A 23,272-nucleotide genomic window follows, 5' to 3' on the forward strand; every position below is an offset into this window, starting at 1 on the left:
TCTGAGTTAATGACAGGGCTGGGGGGATTAGTCCTGTACAAAGAGGTCAACGTTGCCCCACAAATGAATTGTATACTAATAAGCTTTGACAATTATAAGTAAAATTAAGTCAAAATCAGTGAAATATTAATGAAATATTTAAAAAATGCTACATTCGTACCCACATTTCAGTAACAATAATGCTAAATTTAGTGCATCGGCAGAGACAGATGTAACTAGACTGACTGAGTACATCGGGGCTCAATGGCTGATGGAGATTGACACATATCCCAGTGATTCTGGAGAAGATCCATCTATGCAAGTCAGTGTCTGATATTGACTTGGGATCACTACTTGGTCACTGGGTCTCCAGCTGGCCGTGTCTGCAACCAAATATAATCCAGGCTTTAGCTTTAGAGTCTTGGTTTAACCTTAAAAGCTTTGAATGGGAAAACAAGCTTGTATATGGGAAATGGAATATCAACAAAACAAACAAACCACTCATTACAAAAAAGTTATAAATGTATTTGCATGTCATTGAGTGAAATAAGTATTTGATCAAAAGATAATTTTATATTTGGTGGAGAAACCCTTGTTGGGGTGCACAGCAGTAAGACGTTTCTTAAAGTTGATAACCAGGTTTGCACACATCTCAGGAGTGATTTTGGCACACTCCTCTTTACAGATTGTCTTGAAATCCTTTATGTTTATTGGCTTTCAATTGGCAACTTGAAGCTTCGGAAAATTATGTGGAAAATTTGTGGAAAGGGTTAGGGTGGAAAATTTTCTATAACACTGTAGTCTGCAGACTAGCAAGGGCCCCTCCATCACCTCAGTATGCTTTTTCTTTAACCATCCTTTTGTTGCCTTGGTGCTTTGTTTTGACGCACGTGGACAGGCATGCTTTACACATATAAAGAGTTCATATCAGGATTATCCAATTGACTGATTGACTGACTGACTGATTCATTAATTGTAATCTGGACACAGCTGATTTGTTTGAGCCAGAATTCTGGCTGGGCTGTAGAGTTTCAAATCCTTAACTCACTCAATTCATTACTTTGATTAAATGTGTTTTCTGGATTTTTGGTTGATGTTCTGTAATTTTCCATTCAAATTAAACTACAATAGAAAATAGACACTGTTCATTTCTTTGTAAATAAGCAAGCTTACAACAAATTTAGGGGATCAAATAACTATTTCCCCCACTGTAGGAGGGAGCATTTTTTTCTAGTTATACAGTAAAGTCAAATGGCCGTGCGCCAACCCTGTATTATACAAGTTACCTGAGGAGGGCAGCAATGCAGGGCTGATGCATGTCTCCGTCAATTCCAATACAAGAAGAAGACAGCAGCCCGTGAATGGGTGTAGCTCCCCCTGTTGGGCGATGAGAGCAGCGAGAGAAACGGGATATTGTAGGTTGGCAGCTTGGCCAGGCTGTCAGTGTTTTAATCAGCGCTGTTCGGCTGGAGTTGCACTTCCTGTGCGGGATTTTTATTTTTTCATTGGTTACTTTTAATTGTATTGGTACATAAATGATGGCGTCGCGGGCAACGGACTAAAGAGACTTTTTTTTTAAACCAGTCTTTTAGCCGTTGTAGTCACTGCACTTGCAAACAAAAGCCTAGTGCGGGTCTTGCGGTCCACTTCACAGAGGAAATTCTGCACCTGCTTCGACTGAAACTGCATCACTGCGTGAAACAACACTTTACACATATACAGCAAACCTGCAAAGTGGGGTCAAACAGCAAGCCACTGCAGCCAGTTAGCTAACTCGGCTACGTCAAGAACTTTTGAGGGCGAGCTCCCGTTATCAGCTCGGGAAATCAGCCGTGTTTTTCACTCATTCCACAGTCACCACAGTCTGAATAACCGCACACGGGAGGTGAACTTCACACGGTGCTTGCTGCAGTTGGTAAAGTTGGGCATCGTCCAGCTAGCTCGTAAGACATGCTCGTTTTTTTCCAATGTGACTCAGTGGCTGCTCATGAAGGTAACGTATCGGCAGCTCGGGTGTTGCCTGGCCGTCGTCGCTGTCTCTGTCCCGTCAACAAATAAAGGTCGATTAATCCAAGTTCACCACCTTCCCCATCGGATTTGTCTGTAGTATGATGGGATCTCTGAAGGCTCTCCAGGAGTGGTGTCGGATACAGTGTGAGAACTACAACGATGTGCAAATTAAGGACATGTCTACGTCCTTTCGAGACGGGCTGGCGTTTTGTGCCATTATTCATCGCTTCAGACCAGATCTGATGTAAGTAACCTCAAGTGTAACATAAACGGTACTGTAAAAGGAAGTTAGAAGCAGGTTAAGTTAACGGTAAGGTTAATCTGTGGTACACTGTTTCTTTTTTTGTGTAGGAGCTGCCTCCATTGAAAGGTATACTGGTTTTTGAGGCGTGACAGGCTGCTAACTGTTTTCTTTTGTGACTGAATTGAGGTTCAGGATTACTAAGGGTAACTCATCCATTCAAAACACCAATGCAGAACAAGACCTGTCAGGACAAGAGCCATCTGAACTCATCTGTGCTGTAAAGAAGAGCTGTCAGACTCCTTAAACTTAAAGGCCACATACACGTATAGCCCAGTTTGACCTCAAGTAACCATTGCATAATAACATATAACTTAAGTTTTACAATTTTAATAATTTAACAATTTTAATACACTGGACCATAGTCAAGACTATTAAAAATGGAGACGAAACCACGAACCCAAGTGGGAAAAACAATCCTTACCCCACTCCTTTTAAAGTAAGCCAACCAACCAATTTTTTCTGTCATGTAATTAGTGATCTGCGATTGCTTAAGGAACATTTGTAATCTCACAGTATCATTATAAGCTACGTGAAGTCTGTGTAACTTTTTTTGTTACAGAGACGGGTACAGTATGAGACATCTTCACTCTATCCATACTTGCACAAGAGAGTGTGTGCTTGTGCATACACCATACATCATTTTCTATAATTATCTCCATCATCTGTCATTTCATCTGTAATAGAACGCCCAGGATATTTTTACTTTAATGGAATCCGTAGGATTGTCACTGTTTGAAATCAGGAAATCTTAGATGTTTGTCTTCTTTGCTTCTGTAAATCATGACAGCATTCTTACAGACACTTTGTTTGGTATCCTGTTTTGTACCATAAACAGGACATGTGGTAAAGTGCCCCTGTAGACCAGAACTGCTAGAACTAAATAGCACAAGATCATATGCATACATAATGTGGTTCACTAGGGTATGGTCATGCATCCCACTTCTCCAACAGAAAATGTTCCAGTGCAACTCACAGCAGAAAGTCATATACAAAACCACATGTCAAGGTTTTGTGACTAAACTATAATAATATTTTATGCCTTTATGATTCAAACAACTTGTACTTTTTAACTTTCCATACATTTTCACATTTACTGCTCCCATGTAGTAATGATGGCATTGCTACAGTAGGAGTAGTGTTGTAGGTTAAAGACAAAAATCCAGTTATTAATGATTTAACTGCAGTTAAATTAGATGTTTTCACTGTATTTAAGTAAAAATCTCAAAGCACCTTACTAACATACCTAAGTATGGCAGTGTTATCTTGGAGGACACGGTTCATTTTTCAACTCTCTATGTTTGAATTATATTTTGTCACAGACACTTAAAGAAAAAAGCCTCCTGTAATGTTGTGAGCTCTGCTATGTGAGCGAGTGGCCAATGTGGCATGTCAAAGTCATCCTGACAAGCGACGCTCTGCCTGTAATAACACTTCCCCTTCTATCTGTGTTTCACACCTACACACTGAGTACAGAGGTTACCATAAAACACTACAGCGTGTATATGTTATTAACAAGGGTTGGGTATAGGGAGGAGGACATGATGACTCGCCGTCTTTTTAGTAGAGATTCAAAACAGTAATTTTCTTTTTCACTTGAGTGACAGTGAGCCACCTTTAGCCACCTGTACAAGTGACAAACAGGCTGAAATTTTACAGTGCACCCAAGCTATCCTGTGTTTGTTTTGCATATGCTGCTGTACACTAAATGTGAATGTGTTTATTTTATTTTTTCTCTTCAATCAGAATTCACAAAATACAGTGGTGTGCCTTGAGAAAAGCCCAGATTTGTTGGAGATTTTGTGGCAACTATAAGTTATGAAAAACAAAACCCAGGAAAACTTGCTAGACATGTGATGCGAGTATGACTGTATTAAACCACAGAAGCACTCTGTCTTCAATTAAATTTTATTGAGTTTATTCTTTGGGAAAATTGGCTTAAAAAATAAGAAAAGTCTTTACTGGTGTCTGACAAACACAAAATCAGTCAGGATGGTAACCTACCAACACTGGTGGCATGCTGTATAACCACTGAAGGTGCCACAAAAAAAAGCAGAAGCCCCACAGATGAGCGATTAGCAAGCGTTTACAAAAGAAACAAATCATAGAGATGATAAACACTTTGCCCAGTTTGACATTTCTGACCATAAAGCCTGTCTTTCAAGGGCAACTGCCAGTCCCCGGCGGTCATTGCTGCCCTACCCGCAGACAGGGGTGAAAAAAGGGGCTTTCATGCTTCAAGAGACCTGCGAGCATCAGAAAGCTGAGAGCCAACTGTCACAGGTTACTGGAACTGGTCATAAGCCATAAGAGTTCCTGAGTGATCCAGAGACAAAGGCAGGTTCTTCCACAGATTCACCTATGAAAGCCTTGAATTTGAATTCCTGAGGGAGGGGCAAAGGCACACCAATGTACAGGAAAGGAGTGAACTTGATTTATAACATCTGGGGCAAAAAAAATGAACTATGGATGCTTCGTTGTTCTGAACAGATTGTTATGAAGGGCTAGAATTTTCCCACAGACTGCAGTAAAATGTACCATTAACCACGTGTCATCCCAGTGTCGTTTGAAGAAAAGAGGCAAAATGTGGCCTGATAAATGATTTTGGACAGTAAGCATGTGGCTCGTGCTGTTCATCTCTCAGGTGAGCAAACTGGACTGAATGGAAGCAGAGCAAACTTTCACTTAAACAGTGAAGTGGACTTTATCTGCATAAACAGCACAGCAGTAATGCTGAAAGTACAGGAATTAGACAAATCCTAAACTCTGCAAACTGGGAGCTTTCAAGCTTTGCCTCTTTAATTTGTGTCCCAGCATGCCTCGCTGTTCAGCTTTCTTTCTAGCTGCAGCGGCCCTGCCGAACTCCCTCTGATCCAGACAGACAGCCCGTCAGACTAATCTGCGGCTGAGACCTCCGCCTGTCGAACTGGATTTAGCTCTAATGCAAGTGCAGGTCGTTTGTAGTAGAAGTGCTGCCCTTTACTCTGCAGCCACTGAAGCTTCATTGAAAAATGGCACACTGATGCAGATGAGACTTGGATGGCCTTATCGTCCTTTAGATGAGGACACGTGTCAGTCAGCCCAGTGGAGATGGAGTAGATGTGGAGCCCAGAAGTCATTCATGGCAAAGTTAATGGAAGTGCACATAAAGTGTCTTTTTAAAACTTGTATTTAAATAAAATTGTATTAATTTATTGCTGCTTTGTTTTATATTTTTAAAATCTCTGTAACCCACTTGCTGTCTCACCTACTCCTTGATTAGTGCTTAATTATTCACTGTCATAACATCAGCCGATCTTATTCTGTCAAGCTTTTCCAACTGACTAAACCAGATTTAGCGGATGTACTGGTTCAAGCCAGGTTTTGATCATGTGGATTGTCACTACCGCCTAACACACACACACACAGGCAGGCATGCACGCACACACACACTTTTTCTCTCTCTCGCTCTCTCACCTAAAATAAACCTTGGAGTGAGACTGAGTCACTGTGGATTAGATGTGCATGCTGATCACACACAGCATTTCAACATCCCAGTCAGATTTTTTTTCTTTTTTTTCTGTGAGGCATGAAAATCTAAAATCTTTGTTATTTTTTGAGTTGCTGCACTTTTTATTTTGGCGATGTCTGTTATGCTGACACGGTGGACTCAGGCTGACCCAGTCTTGATATTAGAGTTGCTGCTCAGTGCGTTTGTGGCCACGGGAATTAGATTAGAGAGAACAGAGGTCACTTTGTGTGGCTCCAACACGGAGCTCATTCACAGGATTTTGCCTTCTTGAAAGTTCCACATGGTTTCCACAAGCACTCATTAGGTTCATGGTGGGTTTTTCTTTTTTTTCCCCCCTGCCATACTGTTGTCCAAGACCACTGCACACATTTACTTATGCACATTCATCCCACAGCTCCTCAGACATTTTTTCCAGTTTTACTGCAGGATGTTTACTGGTGAGAAACTGGCTTTAGAGCCCTGCTCTGGGCATTTTAGAGCAGAGCCTTGTAATTATCGGCCCATCGCTCCTGCTGCTTCTTTCTTTTTGCTCTGGCATCAGGCATCATTTAAGGGCGGTTTTTGAGATTGTCAGCAGTGGTAGGTGGGAGCAGTAACCGCTCACCATTGCAGTTTGTTATGCTGTCAGGCAAATAATAGCTTATAATCTATTTATATTATAGCTTATAGTCTATAATATGTGTGCAAATAGTTGAGCAAGTTGTATGTAGGAATGTTCAGTAACACCATGGGTTGAGAAGTTGTATTATCAGAGGCATCTGTAAGATTTGTGATCGAAAAACAGGGCTGTTGCCAGCATAGAACTATGCTGGCTGCCTTATCTTCAGCCTTATCCTAAATGTTGTTTTAACCTTTTTCTGTCATTGCAGAGATTTTGGCTCACTGTCTAAGGAGAATGTCTACGAGAATAACCGCCTGGTGAGTCACGTTTACTACTATATGTTTTGTCCTGAATGATGTCATTTTAGAAACCTGAGTCATTTGGAAACTCATTTTTTAAAAATCCCTAGCTTATGTGTAGCCAGAAACGTATTATGTATTTGTGGGTGTAAGTGGAGTGTGTGCGTGATGTGAAGAGAGACTCTTACTTAATTCTGCTGAAGGGCAGAGAGTCAGAGGGAGGAAGCCAGAGCACTCGGTGTCAGAAAAAACAAAATTCTTGACATAAGCCTGTGGAGAAACCATGAAGTGAGGATTTTCAGTGCAAAAGTGCAGAGTTTGCAGCTTTGTAAAGCAGTACATCAAAAACAGCCTAAAACTTAAAAATCTTATTTCCTTGGCTGTTTTTTTCCACATGGTTTTGAAGCCAGGAGAACATTGAGGGTTGGAATGGAAGTCTCCTTTCAGTCTGAGCTCAGCTTTGGCAGTTCTTTGTTGTTTTAATTTTTGTTTTTCAATTCCCGCAGCTTTAGGAGAAGTGAAAAGCTTATAAAGAATTCTTATAAAGGAAGAAAGTAATTGTCACGTCTAAACTGGAGTGAATATTATGTGGAAAGCATGCTGTTTGATTGACCATGTAAGATCCATTTGTAAGTTTCATAAGTGTATTTGGGGTTGATTGTCTCCTGGAATGACTTTTGAGTCTCCTTTCATGTAGGAGGTGCTGATAGACTCACTAAATGCCGAATCGCTGTTTATATGTTACTGCTGTCACATGGAGACTCAAGCCAGGAGCTCCTACTGTGCAGGTTTCAAGTTATTGTTAACCTTTAGAATCGCTGTGGATTACATTACATTGGTAGCAAATGTTATTGCTGCAAACATTTTCTTTTTTTCAGATCAAATCAAAATGTATTTATATAGCACATTTAAAAACAACAATCTCGAACAAAGTGCTTCACAAATTAGGAGCGAGTAAAATAATTTACCAACAGCAACACAAGACGAACACAGAAGCCTGCCAAATGATAATCAACTAACTTAAGTCAAAGCCAAAGTAAAAAGATGAAGCTTTAAGCGAGATTTAAAAGACTGAATAGTATCAGAAGTACGAATGGCAATAGGGAGATTATTCCATAGTCTAGATGCTGCGATAGCAAAGGCACGATCGCCTCTGGTTTTCAGCCTAGACCTAGGTTGCATTAAGAGCATCTGGTTAGAGGATCTTAGTGCTTTTCTGGGGGGTTATACAAATGGAGAAGTTCTGTTAAATAGCTAGGCGCCATATTATTTAAAATTTCTATAAGTGAGTAGCAGAATTTTAAAATCAATACGAAATTTCACAGGAAGCCAGTGGAGGTTAGCTAAAACCGGAGTAATATGATCTTTTTTTTATTGTGTTACACAATCTTTTCAGGTTTTTGATGATGCCTGGTTGGTGTTGATGCATCACTTGGGCACTTTGGGTCACAGAGTGGTCTGTTTAGGAAAGTCATAGGTGACCAAGTGAGGGGAATTCGAGCCAGAAAGAAGCTGCAGACTTTTTGTGTCATCTCATTTCTGTCATTCATCCAGTACACCCAGTTTTTGTCTGTGTTTTTAGATTCAAATCCAAAAATAAAATGTTAGAAGTATTTGTCATCGTGAGCCACAGATTTTTCAGCACGAGGTGGAAACTACTTTAGCTTCCCTCAAGTAGCTGTTTTGGTTGTTGGGTTGCCACTACAGAAATAACTACATCGGTTTCACTTCACTCACTCACCGTGCTCAAATAAAAAAACAAAAAACAAATCCTAGGCCTAACAAAGTGTAAAATACAAGAGAAAAGTCTTCCTGACCCGATTTGGGCTGAAAAGTGTTAAAAGATCCATCACTTAGATAGTATCTGCCTCAAGGCCTCTGCAGCATTAAATCTCACTACTCTGAGTCTGTTAGCTGTGGATCACTGCAAAGAATCATGTACTCATATGAAGTGGATAATTGCAATAAAATCAATACCTATAATGCCACAATGATGATAATAATAAATAAATAATAAATATTAAATGTTATTGAGCAGCACACAGTATTAATGATACATGATGTGTTTGGAGGCAGCTGCCGACCAAGATGGTGTGCATTTATGAGTACCTGTGTGTGAGTGTGTGTGTTCATAAGGTTTCTCAGTTTTAACTATCTAATAGTAGGTGTGGGGAGGTTAAGACTGATTTTAGAAACCACATGTTTGGGGATTTTTAGCGTTAGTTTCACTTTAATTGTGATGTGAAGCATTTCTAGGCCTCATTGTTTCAGAACCGTGCTGGTACGTTGTTATGTAATGCTGTTTGCAGTATCATTTCTTTACTGGAATTTTTTTTTTTTCTCACTGCTGGTTTTTCTCAAAGGAATAAATGTAAACATCATCTGCAAATGGCGGATGTTTTTTGTTTTTTTTTCACTGTGATCTGCATTTGCCTAACTTATCTCTCCGTCTAAACAAAGTCTAGAAACACCCAAATGATAAAGAGAGGCATACTTTCTGACCCACATCCAGTCAAGCCTTTCCACTTGTTTTGGTTTTATTTATTTCATCTTGAGATAAGATTTCTCCTGCAGGCTCAGTGCAGTGAGGGGATTTTTCTTTTCTTTTTTTGTAGGTGCTTAAAGCATTGAAAGGTTAACCAGCAATCATTGTCATTCTCCTGAATAATACAGAGACCACACTCCCACAAGTTTCCACTGCAACTGCTAATAATAAAGAAATGAAATACTGATAGAAGTCATACCAAGATACCACATTAGGTTTCAACAACAGGACAAACTGAGTTGCTACCAAATTTGTGCTTATCAAGGTTTTTATCTTTAATAAAAAAAGAGGTCAGTTTACCCCGCTGTTACTCAAGTTTTGTCTTGCATCTAAGCTCACTGGTTCCTGTCTCATCACCAACATCTCCTTTTGTTTCCTGCTTGTTCTACTTCCTTTCCCCTTATCCTCTTTTCCTCATTCTTTCTCATTGAAAGGCGTTTGAAGTGGCCGAGACTGAACTGGGGATTCCAGCCCTGTTGGACCCAGAAGACATGGTGTCTATGAAAGTGCCTGACCGGCTTAGCATCATCACATACGTGTCCCAGTATTACAACTTCTTCAACAACAAGTCTCAGGGTGCGTGCAACTGTGTGAACTCTGTCACATACACATATATAACCTTTCACTTGTTATTGTAGATGCTATTACAGACTCGGTAAGCTCTTTCTTCAGTGATATATTTTAGTGTTTCCTGCAGATATTTTTTGCATTTGTGGCAAACTGCGGTAAATGTGATTATATAAAAGCTGTCTCTCCAGTATCTTCCTCATCCCTGGATTGACTCCTTTTCCACCATCTTGAACTGCAGTTTGTCAGAGTAGTCCTTGTTCTCCTTTGCGGCCTCGGTGAGCTCAGTGTAGTGACACATGCACCAGTTCTTTATCTGCAGCAGGTTTTGGTTAGAGTTGCCCTCCGGCATGAAACAGCTTGTCAGAGCACATCAAAGATTACTATCCGCAGCTGCAGTCAAAGATGCTGGATTATGACTGACGGATTTTAAAAACAAAAGACAATAAAGGAAAAACAAACTAGAATGTATGTTGGGATGGTTTGAAAAAAAGAAATGCCAGTGTTTTGTTTTTATGCACTACTGTAGCAATCGTCAATCAAAGGAAAAAGTCAATCTTTTTTATTAGATGTCAGTTTAGTCTCTCTTTTGTCCTCACCTTCAACTCTAAGTGCTGTGATTGGGTCATATCATCATCATCATCATCCTCCACTTTCTTTGCTGCCTATGCCAGTGAACAAAGACACACACATTCAGTGTTTGATAACTTGCATAAATGAAAAATAAAGAGGGGGACACCACAGATGCAACCTGGTCAACTTTACCAATAGGGAGACATGAACCTAGAGCAGGGGTGGGCAATTCCAGGCCCCGAGGGCCGGTGTCCCTGCAGGTTTTAGATCTCACCTTGGGTCAACACACCTGAATCACATGATTAGTTCGTTACCAGGCCTCTGGAGAACATCAGGATGTGTTGAGGAGCTAATTTAGCCATTTAAATCAGCTGTGTTGGTTCAAGGACACATGTAAAACCTGCAGGGACACCGGCCCTCGGTGCCCACCCCTGACCTAGAGGGTTGGAGCTAGTACCTGGGTATATTTGTCACTTTAATTTAAAAGTGGTGCCATTTATGAAAAGTCTCACTTCATTTCTCATTTCATCATAACTCACAAGAAACTGGACTGCACAACAGCTTAAATTTTGGGTGTGATAATAACTTGTACAAGAAATTTGCCATTAACTGGCTTCCCCTTGTTTCTCTAACACAGCAAACCCTCCTTGTATGAAGAGGCTCAGTACTGCTGGTCTCAATGAGCCAGCCCAGAAAAGGCCTCCAACTCCTCTGGAAGATAAGACTGAGGTAAGTATATGAGACTTGGCACCAGGAGAAGCATTTTATTCTTTTATCTGTTTGAGCCTATTAGGCCTAATTAATGTCTAGGAGCTTGGCATGGTGTCTACTAGAGTTTGCATGGTAGCAAGCTGTAGATCACTCAAAATACTTTAATTATGATGGCCTGTTATGGAGTGAATAATCCCACTGAAATGGCATTTGAAGCCTTGAAAGATTTAACAATCTTGTTGCATGTATTATGTGGAGTTATTACACCGTGTAAATCTGCTATTTTTACTACAAAAGTGTAGAATATCCAAATATGGATTTTTATGTCAACTTCCTATGTGAGCTCTGTGTAGCACAGCAGGGGAAACAGCCCAACAAAGGTGGTAGAATAAGTCTATAAAGATAGCCTCTGTATCCTGTCTCTCTTTTCTTTCGCATGCCCTTCAACACCTTTCCTCCATCCCGTACTCCCATGTACTGCTTTTCTCCTCATCACTCCCCCACTCACCCTTCCTCCCTTCTTCAGATGGAAATTCATTCCACTCCCTCCTCTACCTGTTCTCCGTCCTCACATCTCACCCCCCCTCCGCTCTCTGGTCCTGAGCCTAGGCAGTAGGGTGGGGGTGGGAGGGTGGGCTTGGAGGTGAAAGCAGAACTGTTAGGTCAGTCTTTCTTAACAGTCTCCTATGGATAAAAGACTAACAGTTGTAGTTTCTTAACACTGTGTGCCAAGTTTTGGAATATGCTGCTTCTAACCCCTATATTTACTTAACACCTAGAAAAAAAACAAAAAAAGCTATATCTCAGTCCTGAAGAGCAACCATATCCCAAATGTGGGACTCCCAGAGCCACTAACCAAAGCTGTTTGGATTGTTTGTTTTTTTAAAATTGTTTTTTTACTAATAAACATCTTTTTATCATTTCATTCTTTTGATTTTTTTTTTTACGTACTTTGAATTAATCAAATGATGTTTTCACTTGAACACCAAAAATAAGATAACCAAGTAGATGTAGCTAGCTTAACAGAATGAACAATCCACATCCTCAAATCCTGACTCCGTATATGATCTCCCCCCTCCCCCATTACTCTCCATCTTCCCCCTTCCCCTGATGTCTCCTCCCTGTCCCCCTTCCTGCGAACAACGTCCCCGGTCGCATGTACTTGCCGATCCAGTCCGTGCAGACAGGCATCGAAGCGGTTGGAGCAGTCAAGCGGAGCACTCTCAGCAGCACCTGCGCCGCCTGCCAGAAACACGTCCACCTGGTGCAAAGGTTTTTGGTGGACGGCAAGCTCTACCATCGCAACTGTTTCAAGTGAGCGCTCCCTTTCTACTCATTTGTCATGTTGTCCTCACCTCCTCTCCTCAAGGCTTACTCCCTCCCTCTGGGTATGGCCGCCAAACAATTTAAAAACTTGATAAAACAAGACCCGAATTATCGAGTCAACCTGTGACAGAGGATATTGTGCACTATCAGGTGTTGGATTCAGATTTGTGTGTGAGTAAGACGCTTAGCTCTATTTGAACTGGATCCTTTTTATCTTTTTGTTTTTAAAAAAAAAATGTTAATTAGAAAACATTTATTACAACTTATTACATATATATAACATATTATAACAGAGTTATTACTGTTTGTATTTGCCATTGCATTATTTTTTATTTCTTTTAATATCAGTAAATTCCCCTTAGCTATTTGTTTATAAATGTTTTTGTTTTGATTACTTTCAGTGTTAGTTACTATGATATGGGTGCTATTTTTCTGATTGAAGATGTAAGAAGTTCAGCTTTTCAAAGAGCTGGTCACATATTTTGGGTGGACACAACAGTTAATTTTTCACTCTGAGTTGTAGCAGCTGCACATAGGCTTCACACTACAGCTAAAATTAGCTGTCTTGTCAGAACAGGTGTGTCCGGTTTCCTGTGACATCGTCACAAAGAAATGTTTATGTTTCACCTGTTGAATATTTTCAATTCATATATCTACTGTAGGTGCTGTTTGGTATACATTAATAATGCATGAATCCTTTTTGCAAACAGGTCACTAAAAACAATTGTTTATTTTTTGTCACACTTCCTGTTTTTGTTTCTTTGTTTTCTCAGGTGCACTGAGTGTCACAGCACACTGCTTCCTGGATCTTACAAATTAGGAAGCGACTCTGGGGCACTTGTCTGTGCACATCACCTTAATCGAAATGCTTTATCCAACCAGAATGGTGAGCCCGATCTTAGTAAGAGACCAGCGTCGGGACAGTCTGCCAGGACCGGTCGCAGCACAGTTCCTCACACGGCGCCCTCTGATGGCAGCCAGGCAAAGACTCCAGTACAGGAAACGAACGATACTGACGTTCCGGCCGATGACTCTGTCACGGTCGCTCCCGTTACAACAAGCAAAGACGGTTTAGAAAAAACAAATGAAGACGGTACCATCGAAGCAGAGGACAAACAACGCTCTGCCACACCTCCCAACCCTTTCGATGAGAGTGACGATGAAGAGGAGGACGGGGAGAAAGAAGAAGAAGAAACTCAAACATCAGCCAAACACACAGCAAATGGAGACCTCCCTTCTACACCTCATGTTGAAGTTACCGGTCGGCCAGTGCCTGCGCCCCGCCGGGTTTCTGATCCCGCCCCTCCACCTCGCCCTGCGCCACGGGCTCGACTCTCCCGCACAGCAGACAGTCCTGCAGTCGGTAAGTAGTTTTTGCACAGTAAGTTTCTAAAAATAGCAGGATCATTTGTTTATAGTCATGCTCAACGCTTTTCTTAATATCCCAGGTGAAACTCAGAAGCTTCCACTTCCTCCCAAACCCCGAGGAAGGTCACAGTCTCCTGCAAGGTAGCTGAATTGATCTTAAATGCCATTTCACGTGCGTTAATCACACCTCCATAGTGTTTGTCATGTTGTTGCAGTGTGTGCTCTAATTGTTTAACCCTCCATGCTTCCATGTGGATGTACTTTGTTGTCTTCCTCTGTGTGACCCTCCCTTCCATCACTATCTGTGTCTCACTGTTCAGTGGCACCCATAAACCCAAAGACCCACCTTGGCTCGCGCTGGTTCAGTCAGAACCCAAGAAGAAGAAAGCACCAGCCCCTCCCCCTCCCCCTGCTGGACTGGCAACACCTCCAAACACAGGCTCTTTGTCCTCTCTCAAAGGGGAGGGCTCCAGACCCAGCACGCCCCCTCAGCCCTCCAACCCGTTCGAGGATGAAGACGACGACGAAAATAACGAGGGAAATGGGGAAGAAGGGAGTGAGGGAGGAGCACCTCCACCTACGGTGGTGTCTAGTCACCCATGGTACAGCATCACTCAGGCAGCAGACGCAGTGGGTGCAGACACTCCCACTAATAAACGAAGCTCATCCCGCTCTGTCAGTCCTGCAAGCACCAAGAGCAAGAAACGGCCTGCACCTCGTGCTCCTCGGCCACCCACCAGTAACCAAGGTCGGTTTTATCAGAACCACAAACACCAAGAGCATCACCTTTGTGCTTTACAAATATCAAACAGTAACTTAACTATTTGATGTTTTATCAAATGTTTGTAAAGAAATTACAGAAAGAAACATTATAGGTCATTTTCTTTAGTGCCACCTGATTCAGTGGGTTTGTAAACTCAGTGTAAACAGTTAAGAAATTTGAAGTTTATAGATGAAAACACCAATATGACTGCAGTTAAACTGTATGAAAGCAAAGTCCCTTATGAAACATGGCTGTGCCCAAAATTATGCACTAGGATTGACTTTTTCAGGGGGCATACTCTTACGTTTACATCACTTATCCATATTTTTGTAATTTATCAGTACTTGACTCATTGTGAATGAGGTCATTTTACCATGGAAATGTGCTTCTAACTTGTAACACAGCTCTCAGGAAGTGATTGATGATGAGCTAACTAGTGTTTCTGGAAAAGATAGATTCGTCTAAATATGCTGAACAATAGTAAAGACATTGAACACACAGTGCATAGAACGGGATTTTCATAGTAACATAAGGGTCACCATTCGGGAGCCATCCTGGTAATGTATTCGGGCAGATATTTGCAACTACTGACAAAGTGTTTGTTGTTGATTGGCTCTGCAAGGGGTGCAAGCACTATTGTGCAACAGAATTTCCTCTCAGTTTATTTGTTCACTCTCTATTTATGTCTCTAGTTAAACTGCCAGGTATACTGAGTTACGTGTAACAGGACAAAATTAAATTCATATTTGATTTTCAGTTGCAAACCCTGATTGTGATTGATCAAGACTGAAGTTTACAAGTTTACAACCCAGTGATTTATAATATTGTGTTTTACTTTCCATTTTATCCATTTAATAGATAAAAGGCACATTTGTCCAACTTTGAGCATCCAATTTTCAAAATGTGTGCAGTATAGTAGTGTGAAGTTTATGTGTTGTTGTTAGTCACTTTAATCCTAGATTAGTTTGTCTGATGTGAAATTAAACAACCTCTAATTTAACAGACAAGTTGGCACTTCAAAAGAGGTGAGCGGAAACGATGTGCACAGCTGATAAAAATAGTAATAATAAAAAAATTATTCTAAATAGTCACAGACTAAAAATAGGTGAAAAGAGATGTGTTGCTAATAGATGCTAAAAATAATAATGTTGTATTTTCTTTCCCCTTATCCTCTCTTTATTCCAATGTTTCAATCTGTCCCAACTACTTTTTATTCCTCTTTAATTTCTTCTGTCCCTGCTGTTTTTTAAATTATTTCAAAACCTTTTTTCTTCTTCAGTTCTCTCTCATTCTCAGTCCTCCTCTTGCTCCCCCTCTCCAGCTCTCAGTACAGAGAGTTTGTCTTCAGGCTCAGACTACAGCTCCTCTCAGCTCCCTTTGGCTGGCAGTAGCAGCAGCGACCAGGAACACAACTTCACCAAAAGTGTCTCCGAGCCTTCCATCTGCTCACCGAACGACTCCAAGCCTTCCCCTTCTTCTTCCTCAACTGAGCATCTCCGTCAGCCTTCTCCAAGCCCCGCCCCTTCTCCAGTCCCAGCAAATGCCAGCTCAGCTCCAGCCACTCCACAGACCAGTCGCAACCCAGGGACCAAGGCTCCTCGACCTCCACCACCACGACCCAGCAACCTCAGCCCACTGGCCTCAGAGGCCACCCAGTCACAAAACAAGGTAATGGCACCACCTTTAAACAGAAGACAATTTATATATCAATACTCTTTGCACATACTAAAAATCCAGCTGCATCTTTTCTGTTTTTAGCGGATATGTAAAGAGAACCCCTTCAATCGAAAAGCTTCGCCCTCTCCTGCTAATTCTAAAACCAGACCGCCAAAAGGCCCCCGTCCTGCTAGACCCCCGGCTCCCGGTCATGGCTTCCCACTTATTAAACGAAAGGTAAATAACCCCCCCCCAAAAAAACCCCCAGACTCATTAAAACAGAAATAAAACCGACAGAAATGACATCACCACTTAAGAGTAAAACTCAGATGAAATAGTAGTCATGTGGTCCAAACATCCTTCCAGGTGCAGTCAGATCAATACATCCCAGTTGAAGACATCCATGGGGAGATGAGTCAGCTGGAAAAGCAGCTGGATGAGCTGGAGCAGAGGGGAGTGGAGCTGGAGAAGAAGCTCAGAGACAACCCAAACGGTATCACATTACAGCGCTTTTTAAAAGTCCAGTGAAGACCAGTTTTCTGTTCTTTTTGTTTTTTTAAATAGTCATTTCTAACTAATAAAAGCAAATCTGCTTCTCATAAAGAAATGGAGGACTAATATTTGTTATTCATCCTTTCTTCATTTAGATGAAGATGAGGAGCACTTGTTGGTTGACTGGTTCACCCTGATTCATGATAAACACCTTCTTGTTCGACGGGAAGCTGAGCTGGTCTACACGTAAGATATACATTTTATAGTTTTGGAACGTCATGGCTGGTTTTATTTTTACATATAAACCCTGTAGGCAGATGCTCAGAATAGTAAGCATGAGGTTATATTTTCGAACTTACTGTTGCTTAATGTGTTGCTCACTGCAGGGCGAAGCAGCAGAACCTGGAGGAGAGGCAGGCTGATGTGGAGTACGAGTTGAGGTGTCTTCTCAACAAACCAGGTATTTGAGACACTTCCATCTGTCCTCAGTCATATTCTTATCTGCATAATAACTGGGTTGGAACGTTATCCAGACTGGCCTTTCTCACATGGGGTACAGGAAGGTTAAAAACCATTAAATGCCCAATCCAGTTTAATTTCAGCTTCTCCCAGTAACTATATTCTGTAAAATTATTGTTTACATTATTTAAGTACTCAATGCACATAAAAAAAAAAAATCAATCTTCAGTTTGAATTATTAAGAATCTCTTGGTTAGTTTGTGCAATGAATGAAATGTCAGTATCTCCAGCACTCCAAGACTCCCTGCTGACCTGACAGGATGGTGGATGTGCATTTAGTTTATAGTTAATGATGCTCTGCTATTGCATCAATAATTTATAAACCTTGTGAACACCTACAAAGTGTACATAATTGAAATAAAACAACAGATTAAATTATTAATCATGCTCTGCTTCTTCCCTTTCTTCTTTCCTTACATCAGAGAAAGACTGGACCGAGGATGACAAGAGTCGGGAACAGGAGCTGATGGCTGAGCTGGTTACCATCATTGAACAGCGCAACCAAATCGTCAACAGCATGGACCAGGACAGGCAGAGGTAATAGAGTACAGACAGTTCATGTGCATCTGTGTTGTGTAGAGACTGGCAGCAGTCTAACTGTGGTTCTGTCACAGGGAGGAAGAGGAGGACAAACTTATGGAAGAGATGCTGAAGAAAAAAGGTGCGATGATGTTTCATTAGATTCATGAAGGCACTCTTTTCCTTCCTTTAAATTTTTAATGCAGTTTTATTTCCTATTTTACTCCTCATCAGACTTTCAGAAGGATCCAGACAGCGATCATCAGAAGAAAAAAGGGGCAAAGTTTAAACCCATCAAGGTGCTCAAGCGTCTGAGCCATAAAGGAGAACCGGGAAAGAGTCCCAGCCCGCGTAAGGAGAAGAGCTGAACAGCAGAGGACACGTCTAGTTCAAGAGGATATTTAAAGGACTCCTATTTTAAGAAGACTAAAGAATTTTGAATGAAGATTATGACATCTCCTCAAACAGTTTTTAAGCACTTCACAAGTCACCCAGACTCATTCAGTGACTATTTTCAGTTGCCTTTTAGTGTCTGACAGCAAGTGCTTTAAAAAGTTTAAGCTCTGAATATTCAAACTAGTGACATGTTGGGCAGATTTCTGTATTACTGCACTGATTACTTTTTGCTTTAACATCCCTGCATTGCACAGTGACTCTGCCCTGTAGGCCTTCAGCAAAGATGTGATTTGTCAGCTTACGTTGATCCCTGATATCCTTGAGTTTTTAATGTTTTTAGTTTTACTTACACCCTCTTGAGTAGTGGTCTCCTTTGCTCCTTCAAAGGTGCACGTATGGATATTTAAAGTTTTATGTCATGTTTGGGTTGAGCCCGTGGTACTAGTAGCAATAAGTTTGTCTTTTTTGTTGTTGTTTTTTCCAGATGAAACTTGCTTGAAACTGCAGCATCTACTCTTGAAAAGCTCAATCAAAGACTTCTAGCTGCTATATATACATATATATTTTATTTGTGTATGTGTGTGTGTGTATTTCAGTTTCTTCAGTAGTAGTTTTACAATTGTGTTGGTGCTTGTCATCAAAGCATTACACGAACATGGATAGAGTATTTATAAGTGGGTTAGACTGGAGGAGAAAATTAGAGGAGTAGCGAACTGCAGAAAAAAACCAAACTGTCGGTTAGTTTTAAACGGGACTTATTCATTTCCAGCTCCAAGGAAAAGCAGGATAGGTGTCCTTTTATTATGGAAGGTAACAGATGCAATAATGAAGTTCAGAAAAAGAAAATGTACAGTATTTTATCAACTGTAGCAAAAGCCCAGTTTATAATGGTTTTAACTATGGAAGGATGGACCTGAGGTATGCAATCATTAATTTATATTTTACTATGCCTTTTTGCGTGTGTTTTGCCTTAAAGTAGTTTATATCGAGTGCCATTTATTTTATTGCATACATCGTTAGTTTCGAGCTAATGTAAACGTGTTTACTCATTCTGTTCGTGTTTTCGTCTCTTAGATGATGTATTTGTCTTGTGTGGCTGCGTCTGTTGTCTGTTTCTGCTCTGTGCCTAACTTCCTGTCCAGCTGAAACAAAGGGCTTCTGTGCCACCACATTTTTTTCATCTTGTACATTGTCCTAAAACAGCAGCAGGATTGTGTGAAATACTGACACTGGGAGGCAGAGGAATAAAAGAAATTCACACAGTTGGGTGGATGTGTGTTGTATTCACTGGCGTGCGCGTGTGTCTCTGCTCTGACTGAAGGTATGTCTCTTGCTTGAAGAGAAGCAGACCGCCCGGTCAAAGACAACAGTCAGTCTTCTTTGTTGGCTGCATTTTCTGTCCTCTCCGTCTTTGTGTCAGATGTGGGAACGTGGGATTTTTCCATTATCTCCAGTTCTCGTAATTTCTGTTATTAGAGCCAGGATATATTTAAGTGAATCTGATCTCATCTTAGTTCAGTTTAAACTGCTACTGATCTGTCTTGTCACTGAAATATATATATTAAAATACAATACTAAATGAACTTAATAGTGGCTCAAAGCAGACCATTTACCTGAGATATCTCAGTGTTGATGATGTCAATATAATCTTTCTCCTGACCCAGGGAGGCCATGTCTTCAAGAAACTGTCGTCTTTCCTGTATTTCATTTAGAACTGCAGGAAAAACAGAATATGGTCTTACCCAGAGGGTCAGTGAGCACATTTATCTTGTCATGAGGCTCAGAAAATATTCCGAACAAAAACAAATTTCAGTTTTCAAATGTATCTTTTGTTGCACTAAAAACACCCCAAGGTTCCATGCACTATTACAATGTAGAAGGCAGACATTTCTGGTGCCGAAATCTTCAAAACGACTCCCAATAAAAGAATTTAGATTGATAAACAGCACTACAGGCAAGAGGAAAATTGGGGGTTAAACTGTCCCTTTAAGATTCAAATATGATGCTGGTGTAACCGTTCCACCTCATTGTTTTGTTCTGCAGTCAGCCTCACCTTCCTGATAGCGATCCATCTTCTTTGGTACTTCTGAGCTCTGATGTTGAGGAGGTTTCTGAGAAGATCCCGCTCCGGGCTGCTCGGTCCCGTGTGCAAAGATGTTCTGAAGCTTCCTCTTCTCTTTCTCTAGGTCTCCTTGGGTGACATGAAGAAAACGTTCAGCAAAACAGAGCCTGAATTTTTCTCAAGAGTGCAGAAAATGGAATAAATGAAGAAAAAAAGTAAAGAAATGGGAAAAATTGAAGGGATTAATGACGTGTAATATACACAAACTGAAATTTATGTCAGTTTCAAGAACGTACGTGTTGGACCAGGACGAAACTTTTCTCTCTCGTAGCTGTTCCCAGACCGACATGCCTCGGCGGTGCGTTTCTGAGTGTGGACTGGCCAGTGTTTCTGGACAGATTTACCAGGAGGAGAAGACTGTGCCGGATCAGAGGTGAAAGGCAAAGCTGTTTCATCTGAAGGAGAAAATTTTACAACAGCAAAAGTTTTTTGTTTTCAAAAAATGAAGCGTTGCTAATTGTCTATGCTTTTTGTCAAACCCCATATTTGAAGTGTGGGACTCTTCCAGACAAACTCTGCATGATTCACAGTTTAAAGAAACTTTGTGAACGGTGCCTGGGCTAGGCCGAGGTTCTCGATCATTTGACAGGGGTACAGAGTATAGACATAGCTTCTCCACACTAGAAGGAGTCAGCTGAGGGAGGTTGGGGATCTAAATAGGACAGTGAGGTGTTTTGGTAGTGTCTGGGAAGAGACCCGGAACAGACAAGCTATAGACATTGTGTCACTTGGCTTGCCAGGGAATGCCTTGGAACAAGAGGTGGTGGCTGGGAGGAGGGAGATCTGGGCATTTCTGCCTAGATCACTGTCCCTCCAATCCAGACCCTTGGTGTCTGCTCTTTACAAACAGATTTGAACAGCAGGTGGGAGTTACAACGTGAACCACATAATTTAGGCAACCATATCAGGTACACCTGCTCTCAGGACATCATGCCCGAGTGTTAAATCAGTCTGAAGTCCAATAGTAACAGTATATGGCACCATAAGGGCCAAAATCATGACGGTATTTAGCAATACGTCACATGTACAGAGTGGAATATTGTTATTAACTTCTAAAATTTTGACTTCTGGTACAACTATATTTTAAGTATAAATATAAGAATATACAAGACAGTTACTAAATCAAACCTTTGACAAACTTACTCTTTGGCTGTTTGTTGATCTGTTTTCTCTTGAGGCTGGTGACCCTTGATTCCTGCTTCAACACTGAGCACAGAAACAGAACAATACGAGTACACAGCACAGGCCTCAGCAACGGTAAATGGAAACACAACTCTATAGAGGCATAAATCCTGAGACCATGCTGAAAATCTCTCATATCTTCATAAAATTTGAGGACATGCAAGATGAAGAACAAATGTTCTGACCACTAAAAGCTCACATGGTGTGTTTACAGGACTGACAATGACACCGAAGTGCCTCACACTCAGAGTGAAAGGCGCTGGTGGGTATATTCAAATCTGGAAACCCCAACTTCCCTCTGACCCAGGAGAATCTATCTGAGGTTTGAACTCCAACATGCCTAAAACCTTTGGAAGAACTGCTTGAAGACGTAGTAAGTAATCCAAAACTATCAACACATCTAGGTTGAACAAAGCTGGGCAGTCTGTGGCAGTCTGATTGCAGCCTGTCAACACTGTATTTTTAATTCAAACTGCTGCACTGATATCATCATGTATGTATGCTAGAGGAAAATTTAAGGTTTTTATTAATGTTTCTTTAGTGATCTCAGATTTTTTTGGAGCACAGCTTACATCTCAGCATGTCCTGGGTCTCCTTGCTGAACTGTGTGGCTCTGGGGCTGTTCCACAGTCCCCTGCTAGCTGTAGCCTGTGAGGAAGTTTCCATCTGCAAACTAAAACACACACAGGGGACATTACAACCCAGAATACCATTGTTTTAGTTCAATTTATGATGCGTTTATTCCTGAATTTAACATGAACTTCATCGCTGTGGTCTATGAATGACTTCAACACGACCTAAAGTTTCGGAAAAAAAGTTTATCTACGAGACAAATATCGTAAACTAAAGATTATATTAATAATCTAATATTAAACACTAATAACATTAATAAAGCTTACCTCGTTGTTTTATAAGGAAAGGCCAGTATTTAAAAAAAGAGACCAACTTCAAACTCAGGAAGACGGCAGTAACACTTTGTTGCTATAGCAACTAAATAACAAAAGCCCTGTTTTAACTCACAGAAATATGTTTAAAAAAGAGAGAGAAAGACAGAAAGTAATTACTATAAAGCTGCACGTTTAAAAAAATTTTTTTTTGCCAGTATTTAAGATATTTTACGTTTACCAATTGTTTGAAGACAGTGGTGCAGTGTCAACTATGGCCACTAGAGGGAGACAGATTATTATTTTTATTACCGTTTTAATGGCTTCCATCAGTTATTGATTTTATTTTAATTTATTTTATTTTTGTTACCAAGAGTCTATTAAACATTTTTTTATTCTGTTAATACATATACAGGTAGGAAGTCAGGAATTACTAGAAGTGCCAGCTAGAAATTAAAATAGATAAATACCATTTTCATAGAACAAAAAACTCATATGGATCACTAAGATATTGACATTATATCATTAAAACTACAAGGGATTTTAAAAAAATAATTAAGAGTAACGCAAACTAATTACTAATCATGAGACTCGGGATGAACAAATGCATTTTCAGTCAGTGCCTTTGGAAGTGACAAATAAACAGACTAAATTGAACTTGTTTAATAGAATAGAACAGAATGGCCCTTTATTGTCATTGTACATATACGATTCAATGTGTCTATAAAGCAGTTGATCATTGCAGCTTTCAACCTGCATAGTGAACGTCTTATGTGTAGTCGTCACTCGAAAGACTCTCAAGAGAGAGTCTTTATCAGTGGCGGGCAAGTCATCGGGGGTCAGCAGCAGTCAGGGCATCATTATCTGTTGAACTACAGCAGCCTGCATTTGCTGAATGTCTGCAGATAAACAGCAGCCAGAATATAATCACCTTTCACACACAGGTCT

General features: G+C 40.7%; 2 protein-coding genes across 2 annotated transcripts; one reads left to right on the forward strand and one right to left on the reverse strand.

Moving 5' to 3' along the window:
• The first annotated feature begins 1,352 nt into the window (after positions 1–1,352).
• On the forward strand, positions 1,353–19,399 carry micall1a (MICAL-like 1a). The gene is made up of 17 exons (XM_039613444.1): positions 1,353–1,972; positions 2,087–2,233; positions 6,671–6,719; positions 9,681–9,822; positions 11,024–11,115; positions 12,272–12,411; positions 13,197–13,786; positions 13,872–13,932; positions 14,112–14,539; positions 15,834–16,222; positions 16,313–16,447; positions 16,577–16,703; positions 16,858–16,948; positions 17,089–17,162; positions 17,644–17,758; positions 17,836–17,882; positions 17,975–19,399. Exons 2-17 carry the CDS (start codon positions 2,088–2,090, stop codon positions 18,106–18,108), a joined length of 2,760 nt encoding a protein of 919 aa, XP_039469378.1. The 5' UTR covers positions 1,353–1,972; position 2,087; the 3' UTR covers positions 18,109–19,399.
• c6h22orf23 (chromosome 6 C22orf23 homolog) lies at positions 18,130–22,471 on the reverse strand. Its single transcript, XM_031754094.2, has 7 exons — positions 22,340–22,471; positions 22,013–22,113; positions 21,402–21,464; positions 20,495–20,653; positions 20,190–20,327; positions 19,750–19,850; positions 18,130–19,602 (listed from the first exon to the last, which is right to left on the reverse strand). The coding sequence occupies exons 2-7, from the start codon at positions 22,104–22,106 to the stop codon at positions 19,507–19,509; spliced, it is 651 nt and encodes a 216-aa protein (XP_031609954.1). The 5' UTR covers positions 22,107–22,113; positions 22,340–22,471; the 3' UTR covers positions 18,130–19,506.
• Positions 22,472–23,272: the final 801 nt, after the last annotated feature.

This window comes from Oreochromis aureus, linkage group 6 (genome assembly GCF_013358895.1).
Source record: "Oreochromis aureus strain Israel breed Guangdong linkage group 6, ZZ_aureus, whole genome shotgun sequence".
Classification (NCBI taxonomy): domain Eukaryota; kingdom Metazoa; phylum Chordata; class Actinopteri; order Cichliformes; family Cichlidae; genus Oreochromis; species Oreochromis aureus.

Bases quoted from the DNA above. Each gene is read 5' to 3' on its own strand.
- micall1a (XM_039613444.1), top strand. From the start codon at position 2,088: ATGATGGGATCTCTGAAGGCTCTCCAGGAGTGGTGTCGGATACAGTGT. The intron at 16,949-17,088 runs GTAAGATATACA...TGCTCACTGCAG, and splicing joins GAAGCTGAGCTGGTCTACAC to GGCGAAGCAGCAGAACCTGG. The intron at 17,163-17,643 runs GTATTTGAGACA...TCCTTACATCAG, and splicing joins GTGTCTTCTCAACAAACCAG to AGAAAGACTGGACCGAGGAT.
- c6h22orf23 (XM_031754094.2), bottom strand. From the start codon at position 22,106: ATGGAAACTTCCTCACAGGCTACAGCTAGCAGGGGACTGTGGAACAGC. The intron at 20,654-21,401 runs GTAAGTTTGTCA...TTTCTCCTTCAG, and splicing joins GATCAACAAACAGCCAAAGA to ATGAAACAGCTTTGCCTTTC. The intron at 19,603-19,749 runs GTAAATGGTCTG...CTCTAATAACAG, and splicing joins TCAACACTGAGATATCTCAG to AAATTACGAGAACTGGAGAT.